Source organism: Labrus mixtus, chromosome 10 (genome assembly GCF_963584025.1).
Source record: "Labrus mixtus chromosome 10, fLabMix1.1, whole genome shotgun sequence".
NCBI lineage: Eukaryota > Metazoa > Chordata > Actinopteri > Labriformes > Labridae > Labrus > Labrus mixtus.
Genome location: NC_083621.1, coordinates 21,043,822 through 21,062,092, shown reverse-complemented (window position 1 = coordinate 21,062,092; position 18,271 = coordinate 21,043,822). Strand labels below are relative to the sequence as shown.

The following is an 18,271-nucleotide window of genomic DNA, read 5'->3' as shown; positions in this document are numbered from 1 at the left end:
AGCACAAAAGTGAGAAATGTAGCTCAATACTTTGTTAATGTCTATGGTCATTTACACATTATTTTTTAAATTCTATTAATCCCTGGGGCGCTGGTGGCGCAGTGGTTAGTGCGCGCACCCCATGTATGGAGGCTATAATCCTCCACGCAGGCGGCCCAGGTTCAAATCCCACCTGTGGCTCCCTTCCCACATGTCATTCCCCACTCTCCCACTCCCTGATTTCCATCTCTATCCACTGTCCTATCTGTCCATTAAAGGCACAAAAAGCCTTGCAGTGCTCCTTGGCAGTTCTCGGGAAGTGACCTGGCACCTCTCGAGCTACCAAACCAACCTCCATTGGTCCACATCGGGACTTGGACCAGTGACCCTCCCATTCCCAACCTAAGTCCCTACAGACTGATTTACTTCCACCCCTAAATGTATGTCTACTCAATATGTGTACCCATATTTTTTAAATGTGTGAATTAAGTTGTGATTGGCGACTGTGCTCCAATGCTCAATAAGAATCGACACGATACACTTTACACACTTTATTGTCCCCTTGGGGGAATTCGTCAGTAAGTTGTCCAAAAGTAGCCTACATGAATACCATCTGGTTATTAATGTTACCATGACAATGAGGCTTAACATAGTAAATATTACCCAAACCACCAGCATCACAAAAATATGTTTTAGATTTTTGACACTTCAATCACACAACTGTTGTATCATTACTTGTAACTTGTAAAGGCACAAACAAATGATGAAGTAACATATCTGATATGTAACCTTTCTGTAGGAGGGGGATGCTTTCCATACTGGGTTCAGTATCTAATGTATTGATCTATAGGATCCCAAAAATACATAAACCCCAGGATTTTTTTTTTTTTGATTCATCTGAACTTTCCTGGATCACTAAGTTCACTAGGTTTGGACATCAGTTGGCTGTAGCAGCCTCTTCAGAAGAGAAGGAAGATCTCAGCACACACATATAACTGATGAAGTCACACATGAAAGAAAAAAAGGAAAAAGAAACATACTTATAAATGACTTCTATTCAGGTTGCGTTTACTTGGACACATCCCAATGACTCACATCTACCAACTCAAATAAAGCATGGAAATATAAAAGTTAGTATACAAGCCATAAAGTCTCAAGTCATGTTTGAACTCAAACAGTTTTCTTTATGAAAACTGGTTCAGCAGTAAGATCAGATCAGTCTTTGTTTTCTTAGTTCACTTAAGGATATCAATGTGTTATCAATGACTTTCGTTTTTTACTTTGAATGTTGTAAGTCAAATGTTAGTTTCTTCAAGACATCAAGTAAAGTCTCAGACCAAACCCCTGAAGGCTGGAAGTGCAAAGCGGCCTGGAAAGAACCAATAGCCTGCCGTGACCGTGATGCCATAGATCAGAAAATGCATGTGTCGGGTAATACTCAGCAGTTACAGACAACAATTTGAATTTGGAACGGTGAACTTAAATGTATGAAAATTAACTCTGGTTTTTGTAATGAAATTTGAAAGAAGGTGAATTCTTAATGGACTTAAATTCATGTAAATTTCTCCCTAGTTTGCTACACTTCAGCTGCCTGTTCAAACCAGGTCAACAATACAATTCAAACATTATTCTGTCCAATTTCTGTCAGTTCATTTAGCAGAAAACATGTGAGCATGGATTTTTATCATACATATAGGTAACTTTAAATATCATAAGATTGTGTTTTTAATATTTTCATCAGACAAGTAAACATACTATATGCACAGACTGGCTATCATGCCAGGAAGGCAAACAATATAGATATACAGTAAGTCTAATTTAGCAAATCTGCACAATCTTATATGGAGTAATTCCCTCTCAGTTGATAAGCTCTCTTTGAACATGGAGGATATGTGCTCTGGCTTGACTGACGCACAGCTTTAGAAGATGATTGTGCATGCAGGTCTACTCTGGCTCCTTCATTAAATGTTGAGCACCAAGCACATAAGACCACACACATTTTCTGCATATCTGCACTTTCAACTGGTTGCTTATGACTCAGTTGGTATTCTTCAAGGTTTTCCAGTTCATGCAGTGAGTTGCGGAATAAAGGAATCTGTGGATAATAAAGAGCAGCATTGTAGGGATCAGTCAGTTCATGCTAAAATGTTAAGGCTAAAGCAGACTTGTTTTCGTCCCATTTTCTAACCAAATCCTTTAGCTCTTCATGACCCTTAAGGTGTTCCTGATTTATAATCCGTCCTGTGTATTCTAAGTCTACCAGAGGGTCTCCTTCTAGTTAAATATGTCTGAAATAGTTGCTAAGGTTCACCCAGGAGGCATCCCCCTCCCCTCCCCTCCCCTCCCCCTTGACAAGCATAAAGGAACATCAGTCCCCCTCTGGCCTCCAAACACCCTATATCTCATATACTCAGATTTCCAATAACATTGAATCTAAACTTAACACAACAGTCAGGTCCTCCATTTCTGTGGGAACATCATTAAGTGCCTATTGATGTCATGCTTCATCTTATGAACAAAAACAGAATAGGGCTTGAGTGAATGACCTTCTAACTGATAATTTGAGCACAGCTATTTGTTGCTTTTTTGTATCTTATGTTATAGCAAATGCTCATTGTTGGAATATTTAACCAAAAGATAAAAGTAAGTAATCTCTCAGAAATAAAGTTGTCAAATTAAATGGTGAGGTTTTACCCAGAAACATTTGTTCCTTCAAGGATTATTCAAAGCATAGGTATTAAAAGATTGATCAAATATCGACCTGCAAATAGGTGATGAAGGCTATGGAGACACCCCAGAGGCAAGGGGTAAAGTTGTGGACAAATTGTGTTTTGTTTTGTGTGTGTGTGTGTGTGTGTGTGTGTGTGTGTGTGTGTGTGTGTGTGTGTGTGTGTGTGTCATACATAAAGTTTTCAAACACACGTTTTTATACACATTCTTTAGTCTTTATAGGTGTCTTTATATCACTAACAAACCACCATGTGCTGCAGAGAAAAAAACAAACCTCGCAAGAAAAGATTGCACTTGAAATGTGAAACTGCAGACTTTAAAATTAATTGGTACAGCAGGTAAAATGAGGATTGTTGCTAACTATTGGTGGAAATGCTGGAGTTTTATGTGGGTCTGGTCGCTGGCTGCCATGTGGTGTCAAATGAGAGAAATTAAGGACAGATTGGACCTCATGGTCTGCCCTCAGACATGTCAATGGCCATAACTTTGATGTCTCATTTTATTCGAGTACTAACCCTTGATGAGGAGTTAACACCTCTTCACATGGTTTACTCATTGTGTGATCAGCTTTCTTGAAGTATGATCAACTATATGTGTAAATAAAGAGTTAAAAGCTACTTCGGAGAGGAAGGGTAAGCTAAAAGTTGTATTTTATTCAGAAGAGGTAAAGTCGAGCCAATTGGACTTCATGATGGTGAGTAATGCTAACATTTATCTCTTGCCTTTTCTGTTTGTTTGTTCTAAAGAACTATACAACCTGAACATAAAACATTTTTTTTTCTTAAAGGACAGTCTTATTCAACATTTTTACCATTATTATAAGCAGATAAAGCTCTTGGTGGATCCTGCATTAATCAGTTTTCTGTAGGCTAATAATTCATATTTTGTAGTAAGTAACCTTGGCATGTGCTACTTACTTTCTTGTTTCTCTTCCCTCTCTGCTATGTCACAAATAATGGAGACAACATGAACTTACCTGCTGAGGACAGCTTCCAGTCCCAAGCTTTTGTTATCTCTGCCATGTTGCTCATCCTTCGCTTACTTTTGACTTTTGACCTGTTCACTAAACACATAAACACAACACTTCCTGTTCTGGTGGTTAATCCTCAGCTGGATTCACATGAATTGACTGAAAATTGAAAAATTTGGTGTATACTGGATGACCGCTTTAAAATCGTCAGGTAATCTAATCATGTGTAAGTGTAAACAGAGCTAACAACATGGTGCACTGTCTGAATCAATAGGCTCCTCACATGAAGAAAATTCGAAGAAGAGTTCTCTTTCATCTAAAAATACTCTTCGGAAGAGGAATCTTGGCATATCTTGAAGTCTTATATGGGTCTACATGTCACAACCTGCAGGGAAATTGAAAGGCATACACAGCACATGCATATATTCACATGAATACATGCATACTATATGCTGTGAGTGTAAAATTCAATATATCATAATACTGTGGGTTCATGCTCAAATTATGGTTAGCGTTTACTGGCCAATTACTTGGGAAATGATTTTAAACTGTGGGTGACGTTAAAGGGATAATTCACCCATTTGCATCCCGCCCTCATTTTCCCGAGATGGGAAATCTTTGTATTTCTGAGTCTGAAAAGGAGCTTCCAGTGACGCAAAATGATGATTTTTGCATCACTGGAAGCTGTTGCCATTAGCAGGGTGAAACTACAACGCTAGTTCTTCATATTTTCGACCACTAAAGCTACAGAACTATCACAGATCAGTGGGTGGGAACTCACTCCCAGAATCAAAACTTAGTGTCCGCCATATTGCTTGGAAGCTATGCTAACAGGCTCTGTGGAGAAAGCTGATAATGGCGAAAAAATATAAATATAACGGCGAGGCGGCTGCTCGCCGCGGCCGGGCTTGCGGGGAGCAGCCGTCTCGCCGTTATATTTATATTACAAGACCGGCCTGTGGCCAGCAACCGTCTCGCAGCTATATTGCTATATTGCCGCCGCTAGCCACTGCCAGCTCTGCCTGCTCTGCCAGCAGAGACATGACGCCTGCCTGTCAGCGGCGGTGAGGATGAGGAGCCCGGGCCGGCTCGAGCTGGGGCGGACTGGTAGTGTCGGTGCTCTCACTGTTTGCCTATGGACACAGACATAGAGTCTGTTTTCTGCCAGGAATTTCCAAGATAAATTCTGGAAGAAATCTTGGAATCAGTTGAGGAAATGGTCTTGTGTTGAAGTAAATATGTCTGTAAATGTTTTTATTTAAGTATTACTGATTCTGAACTAGAGGACCTTAGTGGGAGTGACCTGCGGTGCTGTGCATTCTGGGATTTGGTTCTACTACATATATGACCCAATGTCAATACAGATTCATGTTTCAACGGGTGAAGTATCCCTTTAATTATAAAAACGTTCCTTCCTGGGAAGCTGTTTTGAATTGAACTAAAATGAGTACATCATAAATTGTCAGCAAACCCAGACTCTGTCTGTAGCCTGTAGGAGGTAATAATGTTGTTGTGATTGTTTATTCTCAGAAAGTGAGTCTAGTGAGGTATATGTAACATTGGAGATGTGTGGTTACTCTATAAAAAATGGTTTCACCACTCTATTTGAGTTAGTCATGCTGGATACCCTGGAGGAGCAGCAGAGGGAGATCATATGATTGTCCAAAGATCCTTTCACAAGATCTGTCTCAGCCAGCAGAGAACAAGTATGTCAGGACAAACGTTACAGCCAGGCTCAATTCAGGGGAGTGCCTGTCAAAGCTCATGTTGTTTCTGATTGAAAGAAAACATCAATCCAACTTGAACTGAGTCTGAGTTGCATAACTCTTCAATCTGATAATAAATATGATTGGATAAAGAGTTTTTCTGACCTATTGCCAGTTCATATTGTAGTGGGAGAACTGTGCTGCAGGGATTGAGTTATCATCTGATCGACCACTCAATCAGATAAATGTTTATGTTGTTAAGACAACTTGCATGGGAGGGAATATAAAGGAAATTATCTTTCTTATATTTTATGACAGAAGAAAACATCCTCAATGCCATCTTTTGTTTCGGAGGTTGCGATAGAGTTGCAGATGTCTATGTTGTTCCCATTTAAATCATTGTGGGGACTTTTAACCAGAGTTTAACCAGAGAGGATTGTGAACAAAGGTTGTCCTTATTAAGTACTGTACATGTGAAGGGCTAAACAGGGATTGTATGACCACATAAAAGAGGAATAATGAAAGAAACTCCACCCTGGAATACATAGCCAGAGGAGATATGAATATGATCTTATAAACCAACAGGAATCCCCTCTTAAACAAATAAGGAGCTATATCATGACAATGGACGCCCCTCACTTCATCTCGGCCTTTCTGATTGGGCTCTTTAAGTCTTAACACCCTGAACACTATTTCACATAAACTTTACACTAACTAAAGCATGCAATTAACATTTATAAATGCCCAGAGCATTTATTGAGATGTTTATCTAATCTTTATCTAATCTTCAAAAAAATCATATGACATCTAAGGCATGTGATACTATTAACTGTGAACCAGACAGGGCAGGCTACTGTACGGTTTTTGTTGCTGCATATTTTCTCTTAGGATTCATGCTCAGCTTTAACAACAACAGATACTTGGGAAATACAACCTTAAAATTACCATTACTGCACAGTAATTTACAACCAGTCTGGACTTACATCTATGGTAATCCGATAAGCAATTAATATATACTAATCTCATGACGGTTCCGTCGTATGACACATATAGACGCTGTGGCATCTCTGTTCACAATTACATAATTCAATTCTGGCCCTCAGGCATACCATCAACTATTCAATAAACGATGGTCCTAGAAAAGTTACTTAAGTGCTTCGTTGTGACCTCATTTTGCGGCTGATTTTTCAGGAAGCACTTCTCACTCACTGTTTTTTTAGACCCATGATTGAAGAGTGCATTTATGGACATGAAGCTCAGCATCAGCTGCGATCTGTGCCCCTTGATGTGAGAAGAAATGTAGCTATACCCAACAGCACAAGTTTCTGAAAGTTAAGGTAGCTGATCAGTGTTGAATGTATTCACTCATTTGAGAGAAAGGTGCCTCAGGTGTCGCGTCTCTGGGCTAGTTAAGGTCCCTTCTATTACCCTTATGTATTATGTTTTCTTTATAATATAATACTCACCTTATGTCTTGATTTTAGATTCTCTACTTGCTGCCCTACTATATCTCCTTCTGTCCCAATTTGTCCTGATTGTTTGTGTCTTTGCTCAAGCATTCCCTTTTGTTTGGACAGACCTTCTGTGTACTGAATCCATTGTGATTAATTCTCTTTTGTTAATAAATCCTGCAATCTCAGAACCCATCTTCTAACACATGATGACAAACTATCTAGCCTCTGGGAATGAAGGTCAACTGTTGGGGCTTCTGATGTAGTCGGCGGTTAGCCACTGAATGAAGTACTTCCAGCAAAGACTTGTCCTTGTGTTGTGTTAGTCAGTCCAACAAGCAACTAAGCAACTATTGAACCAAGCACAGAGTCAAAGTTGAGAGAGGACATCCAAGAGTGGATTGTTAGCTGTACTAGCATGCTGATAAGTGGTTATAGTGTTTGTTTAGGAGAAAAGTCTTTGTCAGATGATAGTTTATGAGTTCTGGGATTTGATTACTACGGATTGTGTTCCACCCTTTTTCATCTCCACATTTGACTGTTATCCTCAAAACAGCTCGCTGATACACCAGGAAACAATTCAATTTGGACTACTAATGTAAACCAGTACGCTTCCCATATAAATGGAAATGCATGCTTACATATTCCGCATGTTTTTGCAGAATATAGAGAAACATCTAACCGCTGATCTTTGGTTCAATTTTGGCATTTATCTATTATAAGACCAAAATGTATACTATATAATATGTATATGTATAATATTGTGTGTTTCCTTATAATGTCTAAAAATGGATCTCTGCATGTACATTCATATTTTTGTCTTTCTGTGTGCTCCTGTTTTGGAAAGTATTCACTGAGATATATTGGCAGTGGCGGGTCTTAAAACACAGCATGTGATCTCAATTAACTGAAAACCTATCATTTGGCATTTTCGGACAGCAGGAACTTTTCCTTGGAACTGTTTGAACCATCCCCCTTTTTTATTGATTCCGCACCTCAGCAATTATGAACTATTTTCATTCCTAGAACCCCCTTAAAAGAGTAAACTTTTGAGCTACTGATTCAGAGTAGGTACCAAAAAAAGGCCCTATGGTGTTTCGCTCTCAGAGAACTGCTGTTTGGATAGTTCCAATTCAAAAAGTCCCCAAAACACCCATGCAGACCACTCTGGTTATTTAGGTGATCTTGTTCACATGCATCTTTTATACAGTGCGTTTATAAAATAATTGAAGACCTTAATGCTACCTTTGCGTAGCAACATTGATACTCTCGCAATAAAACAAATGATAAATGATAAAGTCAATTAACTTCACAAGTAATGATAAATAACAATCACGGCTGAAAGAAAAAAAAACACGAAAAAGGATGTTCAGCCTCCACAGTGACAACAAGACAAGCTTTTTGACCTGTGTTGGAGAGTCAGTGTAGTCTCTGCAGAGCTCGTCTATTCCTACATGTGTTGACATTTATGCTTCATTAAATCAACACTGGTTTACTTACTCTGCAAAGCGAGAGATATCTTTTTGAGCCTGGAGTATACTTTTTTTGTACAAAGTTTGTTTTACATGTTCAGGACTCAGCTTCAGTGATGGGCAAGTTACTGAAAATAAGTAACTTGTAACAGTTAGTTACTGCTATCACAAAGTAACTGAGTTACTAACCGAGTGAAATCATTAAAAGTAACTAGTTACATGTTTCTGCTTCAATACTCATATAAATGTACACATTATTTAGTGTTGATAAAACTAATATCAGTGTGATAGGAAAAAACAGGCACATTTTTCATAACCATTTTCAATATGGAGAGAGAGAGAGAGTGGGGAACGACATTCAGGAAAAGAGCCACTGGTCAGCTTCAAACCCGGGCCGTCCGCTTGGAGGACTGTGCCCTCCGTACATGGGGCTCACCAACCACTAGGCCACTGGCGCGCCCATGTATGTATTTTATTTCGAATGCTTCACTCCCAACTCTGCTCGTTTCATAGCCAAGAAACATAATGAGAAGATTGTAAACATATATCGCTCCAACATCGCCTGATTAGCTTTGCTCAGTAAAAAGACTGCAAACTTGGGGAGACAACTTGTCTGGTTCCATCTGAATATCCCTCATACCAGCATCTCTTACACCATCTTATAAATATCATATATTTTGTTTAATTCATATCAAATCCATGATATACTGTAACATGTTTTTTTTATGTTGGCTGTTTCTGTTTGGTGAACAGTGGTCAAAAAACACTTGTAACTATCAAGTGATATTTCTTGTTACTCAGTGCTCCTATAAAACTAAGATGTTAGGAGCCAGAAAAACTCTCTGCAGTCTTGACGCTGAGCTACGCTAACGGCCAAACCGAATAATGAGAGTGGTTATCTTCTCTTTTGCCTTGTAAGAAAAAAACAACTTTTTTTGCACTGAAACTGAAAAAACACTTGAAGCAATAGTGCTATTATTACAATCAAAATGAGCCCCTAAAAGTGAAATCGTTTGTCAAATTATAAATCTTATCATCTCTGCAGAGCTTCACCATGTAATGCACTTTAAAAACTCTTTCAGCTTTAGAAAAGGATCTTCCAAATCTAAGTGCCATCTGATATATATGATGTCTTTAAAACTCCAAAGTGCATTATAGCAACAGTGACTCTGAAAGGTGTTTATACAGTAATACAGCTATAGGTCAGCTAAACTGACACAAACATCGCGCTTCAGATTTACGTCAGACATGAATTAACTGTACCATTTTTATTATTTGTATCGAAGGCATCATGTCGTAAATAAGCAGTTTTATCTTTAGAATAATCATGTTTGTCACAAGGATCGTGCATATGTAAGAGCCAGATCTTTGATTTTTGACAAAAAAGAAAACCCCACACAATCGTTCAGTTGAAATTATCTTCAGGCTCTATTATCACAGTCAGATAGAAAATGCTGTAGACATCGATTGTCACAAAAATGACACACTGATATTTCCTCCCCACATGCTTTTCATTTTAAAGGTTTTTGTGTTTTGATGCTTTTGTCTGCCCCTGTTGTCTGTTTTTACTCCTTTGATACCATAGTATTGTGGACTTGTTCCACCTCTTATAGCCGCCTCAGGCCACAGCGGTGTGCCTTTTATCTCATTAATGAATACTGACATATTGTAGGTGTTTTTAATTAGCAGCCAAGGCCTCTTTTGTCAAGAAGTAACTAATCCTTGAAAGCTGTCATTATTTGTGTCATGTTTTTTCATCGCTTGATTAAGCTTGGGAGTGTTATTGAGCGCTAATACTCATCACATTGGCACAGGTGGACACCTTCACACTGAGGAGCTGACCGGGGCGGGCGCTGTCCTCCACTGTCGGCTGCTGAGCAGATGGGAGGTATGAACCCTGCTCACCCCATTTTGCACAAGGACTCACAGTGACAGATTTCGCAGGAAATAAAAGATGCATTGCTCAGATGTAGACATTAGAAGCTTAGTTATTAAGGCATTATGAATCTGCATTCCTACATACGGCTGATTTTACCAACAGTGCTGTCTTGTAAAAAGAGATAAACCTAGTCTTGGAGATAATGGGCTTCAAACAACCTGACAATGGCATTTAAAGCTATTGACTTACCTGCCTTTACCATGTACTGTGGCTGTTAACAGCTTATGTACGAGCACCCTAATAGACACAGATAATCAAAGTATTGACAGATCTGAGGCACTGTTCTCTGAATAAGAATAATTTATTCACACACAAACATGAGACTTTTGATTTTATAATTATCACATTAGCAGGAAGATTGGGGACAAAAGAAAACTAGAAATGAGTCTAAGATTGTGAAAAAAATGTTCTCTTTGAGTTTATGAGTTTATGAGTTAAGTCTTGACTTTGTCATCTGACTGGAATTATGCCACATTTTCCAGCAAACTGACTGTTGCTGTAAGCTTATAATGATTCTGAGTGTGACAGTCTGAGTACTGTGCATCAGAGACAGTTTAATCTGCTGTCAATAGAGTTTAACATTTGACTACTTTGGCAACAGTCTGAGTCCCTTTAGGGTTTTGCGTCACTATTCCATCACGTTCTTCTCTGCACTTCACTGAAGAAATCTGCATGAACCCTTCCAGTGAATGACTCCATGAACACACCACATGCTGGGCATTCATTTGTCCCGACTTCCAAACATGGCTGCTGTGGAGAAGTATTCTGCTGCTGCCTTCATCTATTCATCAGTCAGTTGTTGTTTTCATATCATCAAAACAAGGTTCACAATATTTGATGATGAACCCAGCTTTAAACAGCAGTTGACAAAGGAAAATATTTACAGAAATTAAAGCTACCAGCAATCAATTACTTTTTTAACACTTAGGAAACGGAAATTCACACATTTTTGGCCGAATGCCCAAACAGGACGTATAGACATGCATTTCAGAGAGATGTCAGATTTAGCGGGCTGCACAGGTGCCCAAAACAGTTCAGAGTTCAGTGCCTTGCTTGAAGGCACTACAGCACCACTCAGGGAGTAAGATTTGCACCTATCCAACTAAAATTCACACTTGGTCCATCCTGGGACAACGAGCAACCCTCTGGTTCCAAACCTGAGTCCCTACAGAGTCCTAATGCATTTTGCACATGGTGATGTATAACAGGCATGGGGTTCCATCCAACACAACCAACCAACCAACCAACCAATCAATCAACCAACCAATCAACCAACAGGGTTTATGGCAAAGTCTAACAAGTTGGTGCATTGACTATTAATTGACTGCTATTTATTTAGCATGCAATACATTGTAAAATCAAAGTAGTTAAATTACTGAACAAGAAAAGCATCCGCTGCCATATTCAACACAAAGAAAACAATACATGTTAGAAAAGGATTAGGACGAGATTTATCCTCGTTTATTTTACTTTTATTGGCCATGTATATGTACAATAGATGTATGCAGGCCTGAACATATTAATTTTGAAAATGTTTCTACGTATCTATTATCAAAATGTAAAAGATTAAACCAATGTTGTGTATTAACCCCCCCAGTTGTCATAAGACATATGCCCACTAATATAGGTTAACATAATACAGGCTCTCCTTGAATTTCTGGTCTCTGAAACCAAAGTTGCTAAAGACGAGTTAACAAAATCAATTTGCAGGTATCTGTTACTAACCCAAACCATGAATTGAATTGAGGTCAAAACAGTTTGTTCAAAATTGTTACATTAGTCCATCTTACTTTGGAGAATATCTGAAACCCTGACTTGCTGGTGGTGTTAATAGAAGTGTTTGAATGTATTCGTTTGCTTTCAAAAGTAGGTTGCCAATCCAATCGTTGTTGAGAAATCTTAAAAAAAAGAAAAGAAAAATTAATTAGAACTGGATTTCAAGGTTTTTGCTCATGACCACTAAAGCAAAGCTTCTATCATGTGGGGATGTAAGCAGGTCATCAAATCAAAGGCCTTCATTTATCTCTTGTTCCTGAGTCCATTTAGTAAAAAACAAAATAGATTCAAAACCGAAGTTTCGGCCTTGCACACTTGATGACTTGAAAACATAAATACAAAGCTTCTGTTTTCAGAGTGGAGGACAGAGGTGAGTTTGAAGAGCCCATTAAAGCTCACCTTTTACATGTTCCAGACAAGTACAAAACTCCCACAATGTGATTTATATGAAAGCTTGTGTGAAAATAATAACAAAACTAGTCTACTTTGAGGACTAGTTGGAATAGAAAGGAAGCATCAGGAGATGAACAAACATTGAAGCCAGCAGGAGGAGCGCTCACATGTATTCCTGCTGACTGGTGGTCAGATCCAGCAGAGATCTGTCTGCTGAGGAGCATCAAACCATGAATCAGCTGCTGTCCCTTAAAAAATGATTCCCATGACGTCAGAACAAAGCACTGCAGAAAATCACAACTTTGATGTGGTTTTTCCAAAGCATGCAGCCGATGGCAAAATATCAATTAAAATACTTAATTGCCTGAGATAACCCGAATCAATTCAAATTCTGACAGCTGAAACAAATCAGAGCACATAAAGAGGGGTGTTTAAAGATTGCTGGATTTTTTTTTTTATTAATGTAATGCAATCAGGAACTAAAATCACCTTAATTGAACCCTGTGGCGTATTTGTACAGGCATGTTGAGCTGTAAGAGTCCCTGGGATTTCTTAGTTACTCCCAGAGCTCTAACCGTTCCAAAGAAATTTTCAATATGTAATTTTATCTTCAACTTTAGAATTACATCCATTAACTATCTAAACATTTTACAATAAAAGCTGCTGCCTCTATTTTTAGGTTAACACATCTAATTTCTTTTAGGATAAACGTGTAGTTGAGATTAATATATGCAAATGTTCATTGCCTATTTTGTCCAGAAGTAAAGCATACAGAATGTATGAAAGCGAGTTTCAGTTTGACATGTCTGTAGATTGATCTTCCTACATGTCACAGCGAATAATCTTTGAAGGGAGGGAACTAGTGTCCCCTGAGGCGTTCTCTGCTTTTGGTAAAGCGCACAGCAAGTGCACACAATAAATGACCATATCATGGTTTGCTTCCAGAGATAAACATGTTGCAGAGAGCAGACCGTTCAAAGACTCCGACTTGATTCGATTCTACGTTTTCCTGTTTTAAATCAAATATTTTACGAGCAATACACGTCCGGAAAGAGGAGAGTAGCGCTGTTGGAGAGCTTGGAGCTTGGAAGTTTGGAGACCTGTAGCCGACTGGGGAGCGTCCTGTGCGCGCTCTGATTATAACCACACCGAAGAGATTACTCCGAGGATCCGAAGATGAATGATACGGCCATGTTCTGCAAAAACAACCAAACAGACAACTCCACTGATCCGTCATGTCTGAGCTCGAGTCGTCCACCTTACAGCCACATCGACATCACCACTTTCATGCACATTTTCCCCACAATTTATGGCGTCCTGTGTTCTGTTGGAGTGATAGCCAACGCGCTGGTCATCTACGCGGTGAAGGCATGCAAGAAGAAAATGGTTTCGGACATCTACGTGTTGAACTTGGCCATAGCAGACATGCTGTTCCTGCTGGTGATGCCCTTCAACATCCACCAGCTGGTCAGAGACAGACAGTGGGTGTTTGGAAACTTTATGTGCAAAGCAGTGGTGGTGGTGGATGTCAGCAACCAGTTCACCACAGTGGGAATCGTTACTGTTCTGTGCATTGACCGGTAAGTTTTATGATCTATACATATCACATGTTTGGTGCTAACTCTGATCATTGCTTTAATTCTCTTAAAGTGTGCCTTGTTTTTTTTAATTTAATGGACAACAGTACTTCCACACTTTGATAAACAAAATAAAATATCTGTAAATGATCTATTAATAATTTTGGTTTAATTCAGGTGTCATTTTAAAAGTCAAGCTAAAAATGCACAACTCAAGTATGATAACCATCTCTGTGCAACAGCCCATTAAGACAAAAATGTTCCCATCATACATCATGTTTGTGTCATGTTTATGATGTGAACACAGGAAAGACATTTAAACAGGTCTATAAACCAAGAGTCAGACCTCTGAACATCCCCATTTGGAGGTAATCAGAGCTATAATGTGACATGTGTTCAGAATAATATACATAATGAATTCTGTAAGGACACTAGAACAGCTCATTTTGTTCTGTTGAGCTGGAACACGTGCAGAAAACAAATCCTTTACAAGCTCATCAAGAGCTCTTTTTTTATTTTCCTGTCATTTTATTCTGTATTGGATAATTATGCCTCGACATCTCATTCCACTCTATCCTTTTAAGTTAGATTGAACATTTTTTAAAGTTACAAGTTTGTTGCAGTTAACTCTGATAAATTATCAAAGGCAACAGCTTCAAAACAAAGTCATTTCAGGCTGGAATCTAAATGGAGACCAAATAGACTGATAAGCTGAAACAAACAACAAGCACACAATAAAGCTAGGATTCATGCTATCCACGTAGGTTCTAATACATTCAAATGCCTGATTAAACATCCCATTTTTCATCCTAATTCAATGAGAAATTGCGATTACTTCCCCATTAGACAGCTTGAATGACCTCAGCCGCCTGTCTTATATAATCAAAGTCACGCAACCTTTTTAGTTGTTTATCTGGGTAGCACAGCGTAGTAAGAGTGAAAAAGTAAACTTCCAAAATCAATAGGACCAAATCTATCTGATAAAAGCACGTCAACCCTATGCTTCATTCTCTACTTTTTTCCCACCAGCTAGTAAATAGATCCTAACTCATATTATAGTCTGTGTACATGACATGTGGAGCCAACAAAGACATGGTTGTTTCAGAAGTTATTTCTACTTCCGCAGAACTACCACAGAACTGTGTTATCCCATTTCATGGCAGTGTTGGGGATATTAACCAGACCCTTCCCCCCCCCCAGAAAAGTTAGTTAATCAGTTAAAGACAGCAAAATAAGACATCAATAGACACACATCATACTATGAACAGAAAAACTACAAAACTATATGAGATACCTAAGAAAGGATACAAAAAGTGAAAGAAGCAATAGAGAGAGAGAGAGAGAGAGAGAAGGGGAGGGAGAGAAGGTGCTTAGTAAAGGGGACTTGAGAGGTGGAAGAGTGTTGAAGAGTTGAGCAGTGGTATGTGTTGAATATGTTGATGTTAAACAATGTTGTGGTGTGAGAGGTGAGAGTTTGTGTAATGATTATGTTTTAACGGAAGTTGACTGCAGCCGGGGTTTTGGGGTTGGTTTGAGCGTTATTTGATTGGAGGGGAGGATGGAGGGAGAGGCAAAGCTATTTATTTTTTTTTATTTTTTTTTACTGTATTTTGGAGTCGTTTTCCTGACCTTGTCTGTTTGTTTGTTTTTTGTGCCTCATTTGTATATCACCAGTTTGTCACTTTATTGCACCTAATAAAAAAATAAAATAAAAAATAAATAAAAATTCAGTTAGTAATCAATGTTACACTTAAGGTTTTATAATCTAAAATCTCTAAAAGATTAGTAAAGGGATCACATATATAACATAAGAAAGAGTGCCATTGAATAGATTCAGTAAAGTAAATCTTAAATTACCTCACCTCGTATTTCTTCTCTAAGGTTTTCTTTCCCCTGCAGCCAGACATGGTTGGTTCAACTTATATACCCTAACATCTTTTCTATAAAAGGATGAGGCCATATGTACAACAAAAGAGCATTAAGTTAACTTCAACAGCATTAACAGCAATATCTTACTTGGCTCAGCTAAGAAAAAACATTAGTATGCGACTGGGTATGCATTCACTGATTCCAGTCACACAAAAGGTATATGTATTTAACCTCAACAGTGGAAAACAGCCTCTTCTGTTGATCTAAAATGTATGAACTATGGATTAAAAGTCTCAGGTAAATGCAAATTAGCAGGCTGTCCTTAAAAACACCCCAGACTGTTGGCCTCTGAATACTTTAAATGCTTGTCAAATGTCACCAGACAGGGCTGGCCCAACGATAAACATGGAGACATCAGCTGCAAATGCCTAATTGGCTTCACTAACGGGACAATTTGTGGGGTTAATGTCAAGATGGTAATTTATCTCCTGGGAAATTGTCCCAAAGACAGAGGTCAAACATCAAAACCCAATCAAATGCAAAATACTAGAACAAACTGGAATTGTTCCATTGCTTATCACCTTGTTTGAAATGATATTTTTCACAGCTTTTGTTATTATTTTCAGGGTGTAGACATGATATGGTACCTGGTATCATTATATTCTCTCGCCTGACTTTTGTTTCTCAGATCTTGACTCACAGATGGAAATAATCCTTTAATAATAAACCAGCATTCATGTACTATACATGCTCGTCAGCGAAGATGCTTTCATTATTTGTGTTTAACAAAACAGAACTTCTTCCTCCCAGGTACATCGCTATCGTCCACCCCACCTCAGAGCGGAGGACCATCCAGTGGACCATCATCATCAACCTGCTGGTGTGGCTGGGCAGCTTCCTCCTCACCGTCCCCGTCATGATGTACGCCAAGGTTGTGCGACGACAGAATCTGGAGGTGTGCATGATGTTCCTGGATGGGCCCGAGGACATGTACTGGTACACTCTCTACCAATCCATCCTGGGCTTCATCATCCCCCTCATCATCATCAGCACTTTCTACTCGCTCACACTATACCATGTCTTTAGTTCCATCCGCCGTGTCAAACGTAAGCAGTCTGTTTGGGCCAAAAGGGCCACGAAGATGGTCCTCATGGTCATCGCCTTGTTCCTGATCTGTTGGTCGCCCTACCACGTCATCCAGGTGATCAACCTGACCAACAACACCCCAACCATCACCTTTGTCTACGCCTACAACATCAGCATCTGCCTCAGCTACTCACACAGCTGCATCAACCCGCTCATGCTACTTATCTTTGCGCAGAATTACCGCGAGCGTCTCTGCCACAAAAACATGCTGCACAGCTCGCAGCACTCGTCCAAGGTCACCGTGGTCAAAGCAGACGGCTCTAGTACAACCAACGACACCAACATCCGCTGCACTGTCATCTGATCAGTAGAGATGTCATGCTTTTTGTATATACACATGTACTTTTTTGGTTCCTTGATAAAACAAAGGAAGAAGCCTGTGTGTGTTTCCTGAGAGGTAATTCTTCTAGCAAATAACACAGAATATGACAAAGACTGGGTATGAAGCTTGAGCAGAAAAATCAAACCAGACTGAAAGCAATTACTGGAAATGTCACAGGATTTTCAAAAGAACAACCAACAATTGTTGCAGGTGAAAGCTGACCCGTGCCATCCTGAATTTCACAATTCCACCCTGTCAGGAGACCTGCACGTGCACGCAAGTAAACACTCAATTTGATAACGTTAATTACTTATTCCACGGTAATCATGGACCATTGTTGTCATTATAATTTATTATTGTATGTGTTTGTGTACCAAAAGCTTTCCCTTTACTATTGCTGTTCCAATTATGTTGTTTTAAGTGCTATTGTTAGCAGCCACCACGGAAGAAAATGATTGCAGTTTTCCTGCAGTTTTTATTTTCATTAACTGTTCATTTTCCCACACATGATTGTGTGGCTTGCAGACCTAAACCAGCTGACCGCAGGTTGGCTTAATTACACCCACATTGCAATTGTCGGAGTCCAGAGGTGCCAATTACACTGCTGCTAACATTAGTTCAGAACTGTTTAGCTTTCTTTTATTTTTTTTTATGTGCTGTGACTCCCTTCTGTCGTCTGTCTTTATCACTTCTCTTTCAGTTATAAAAACACTTATTCAAAGGTGTGCCTGCCCTTTACAGCAACCAAAACTGGCTTGCACGATCAGAATGTTTAGTTACATAATATATTTGATCATCATCCCTGTCAAATCTGTTATTTTATTTTCTTATCTTGTTTTAATGATTCGTCGTGTTCCCTCAATTTGATTGTGCTTGTTACATTTTTTGCTACATATTTTTTAATGTCTTCTTCAGCCTCTACCGCTGACAGAGTTTATGTA

At 39.0% G+C, this 18,271-nt stretch overlaps 2 protein-coding genes across 2 annotated transcripts in view; one reads left to right on the top strand and one right to left on the bottom strand.

Moving 5' to 3' along the window:
* anxa6 (annexin A6) overlaps nt 1-18,271 on the bottom strand; it is a 165,893-nt gene that overhangs the window by 9,217 nt on the left and 138,405 nt on the right. The window lies entirely within an intron of this gene.
* On the top strand, nt 13,556-17,829 carry mchr2b (melanin concentrating hormone receptor 2b). Its single transcript, XM_061048722.1, has 2 exons — nt 13,556-13,996; nt 16,673-17,829. Exons 1-2 carry the CDS (start codon nt 13,593-13,595, stop codon nt 17,310-17,312), a joined length of 1,044 nt encoding a protein of 347 aa, XP_060904705.1. The 5' UTR covers nt 13,556-13,592; the 3' UTR covers nt 17,313-17,829.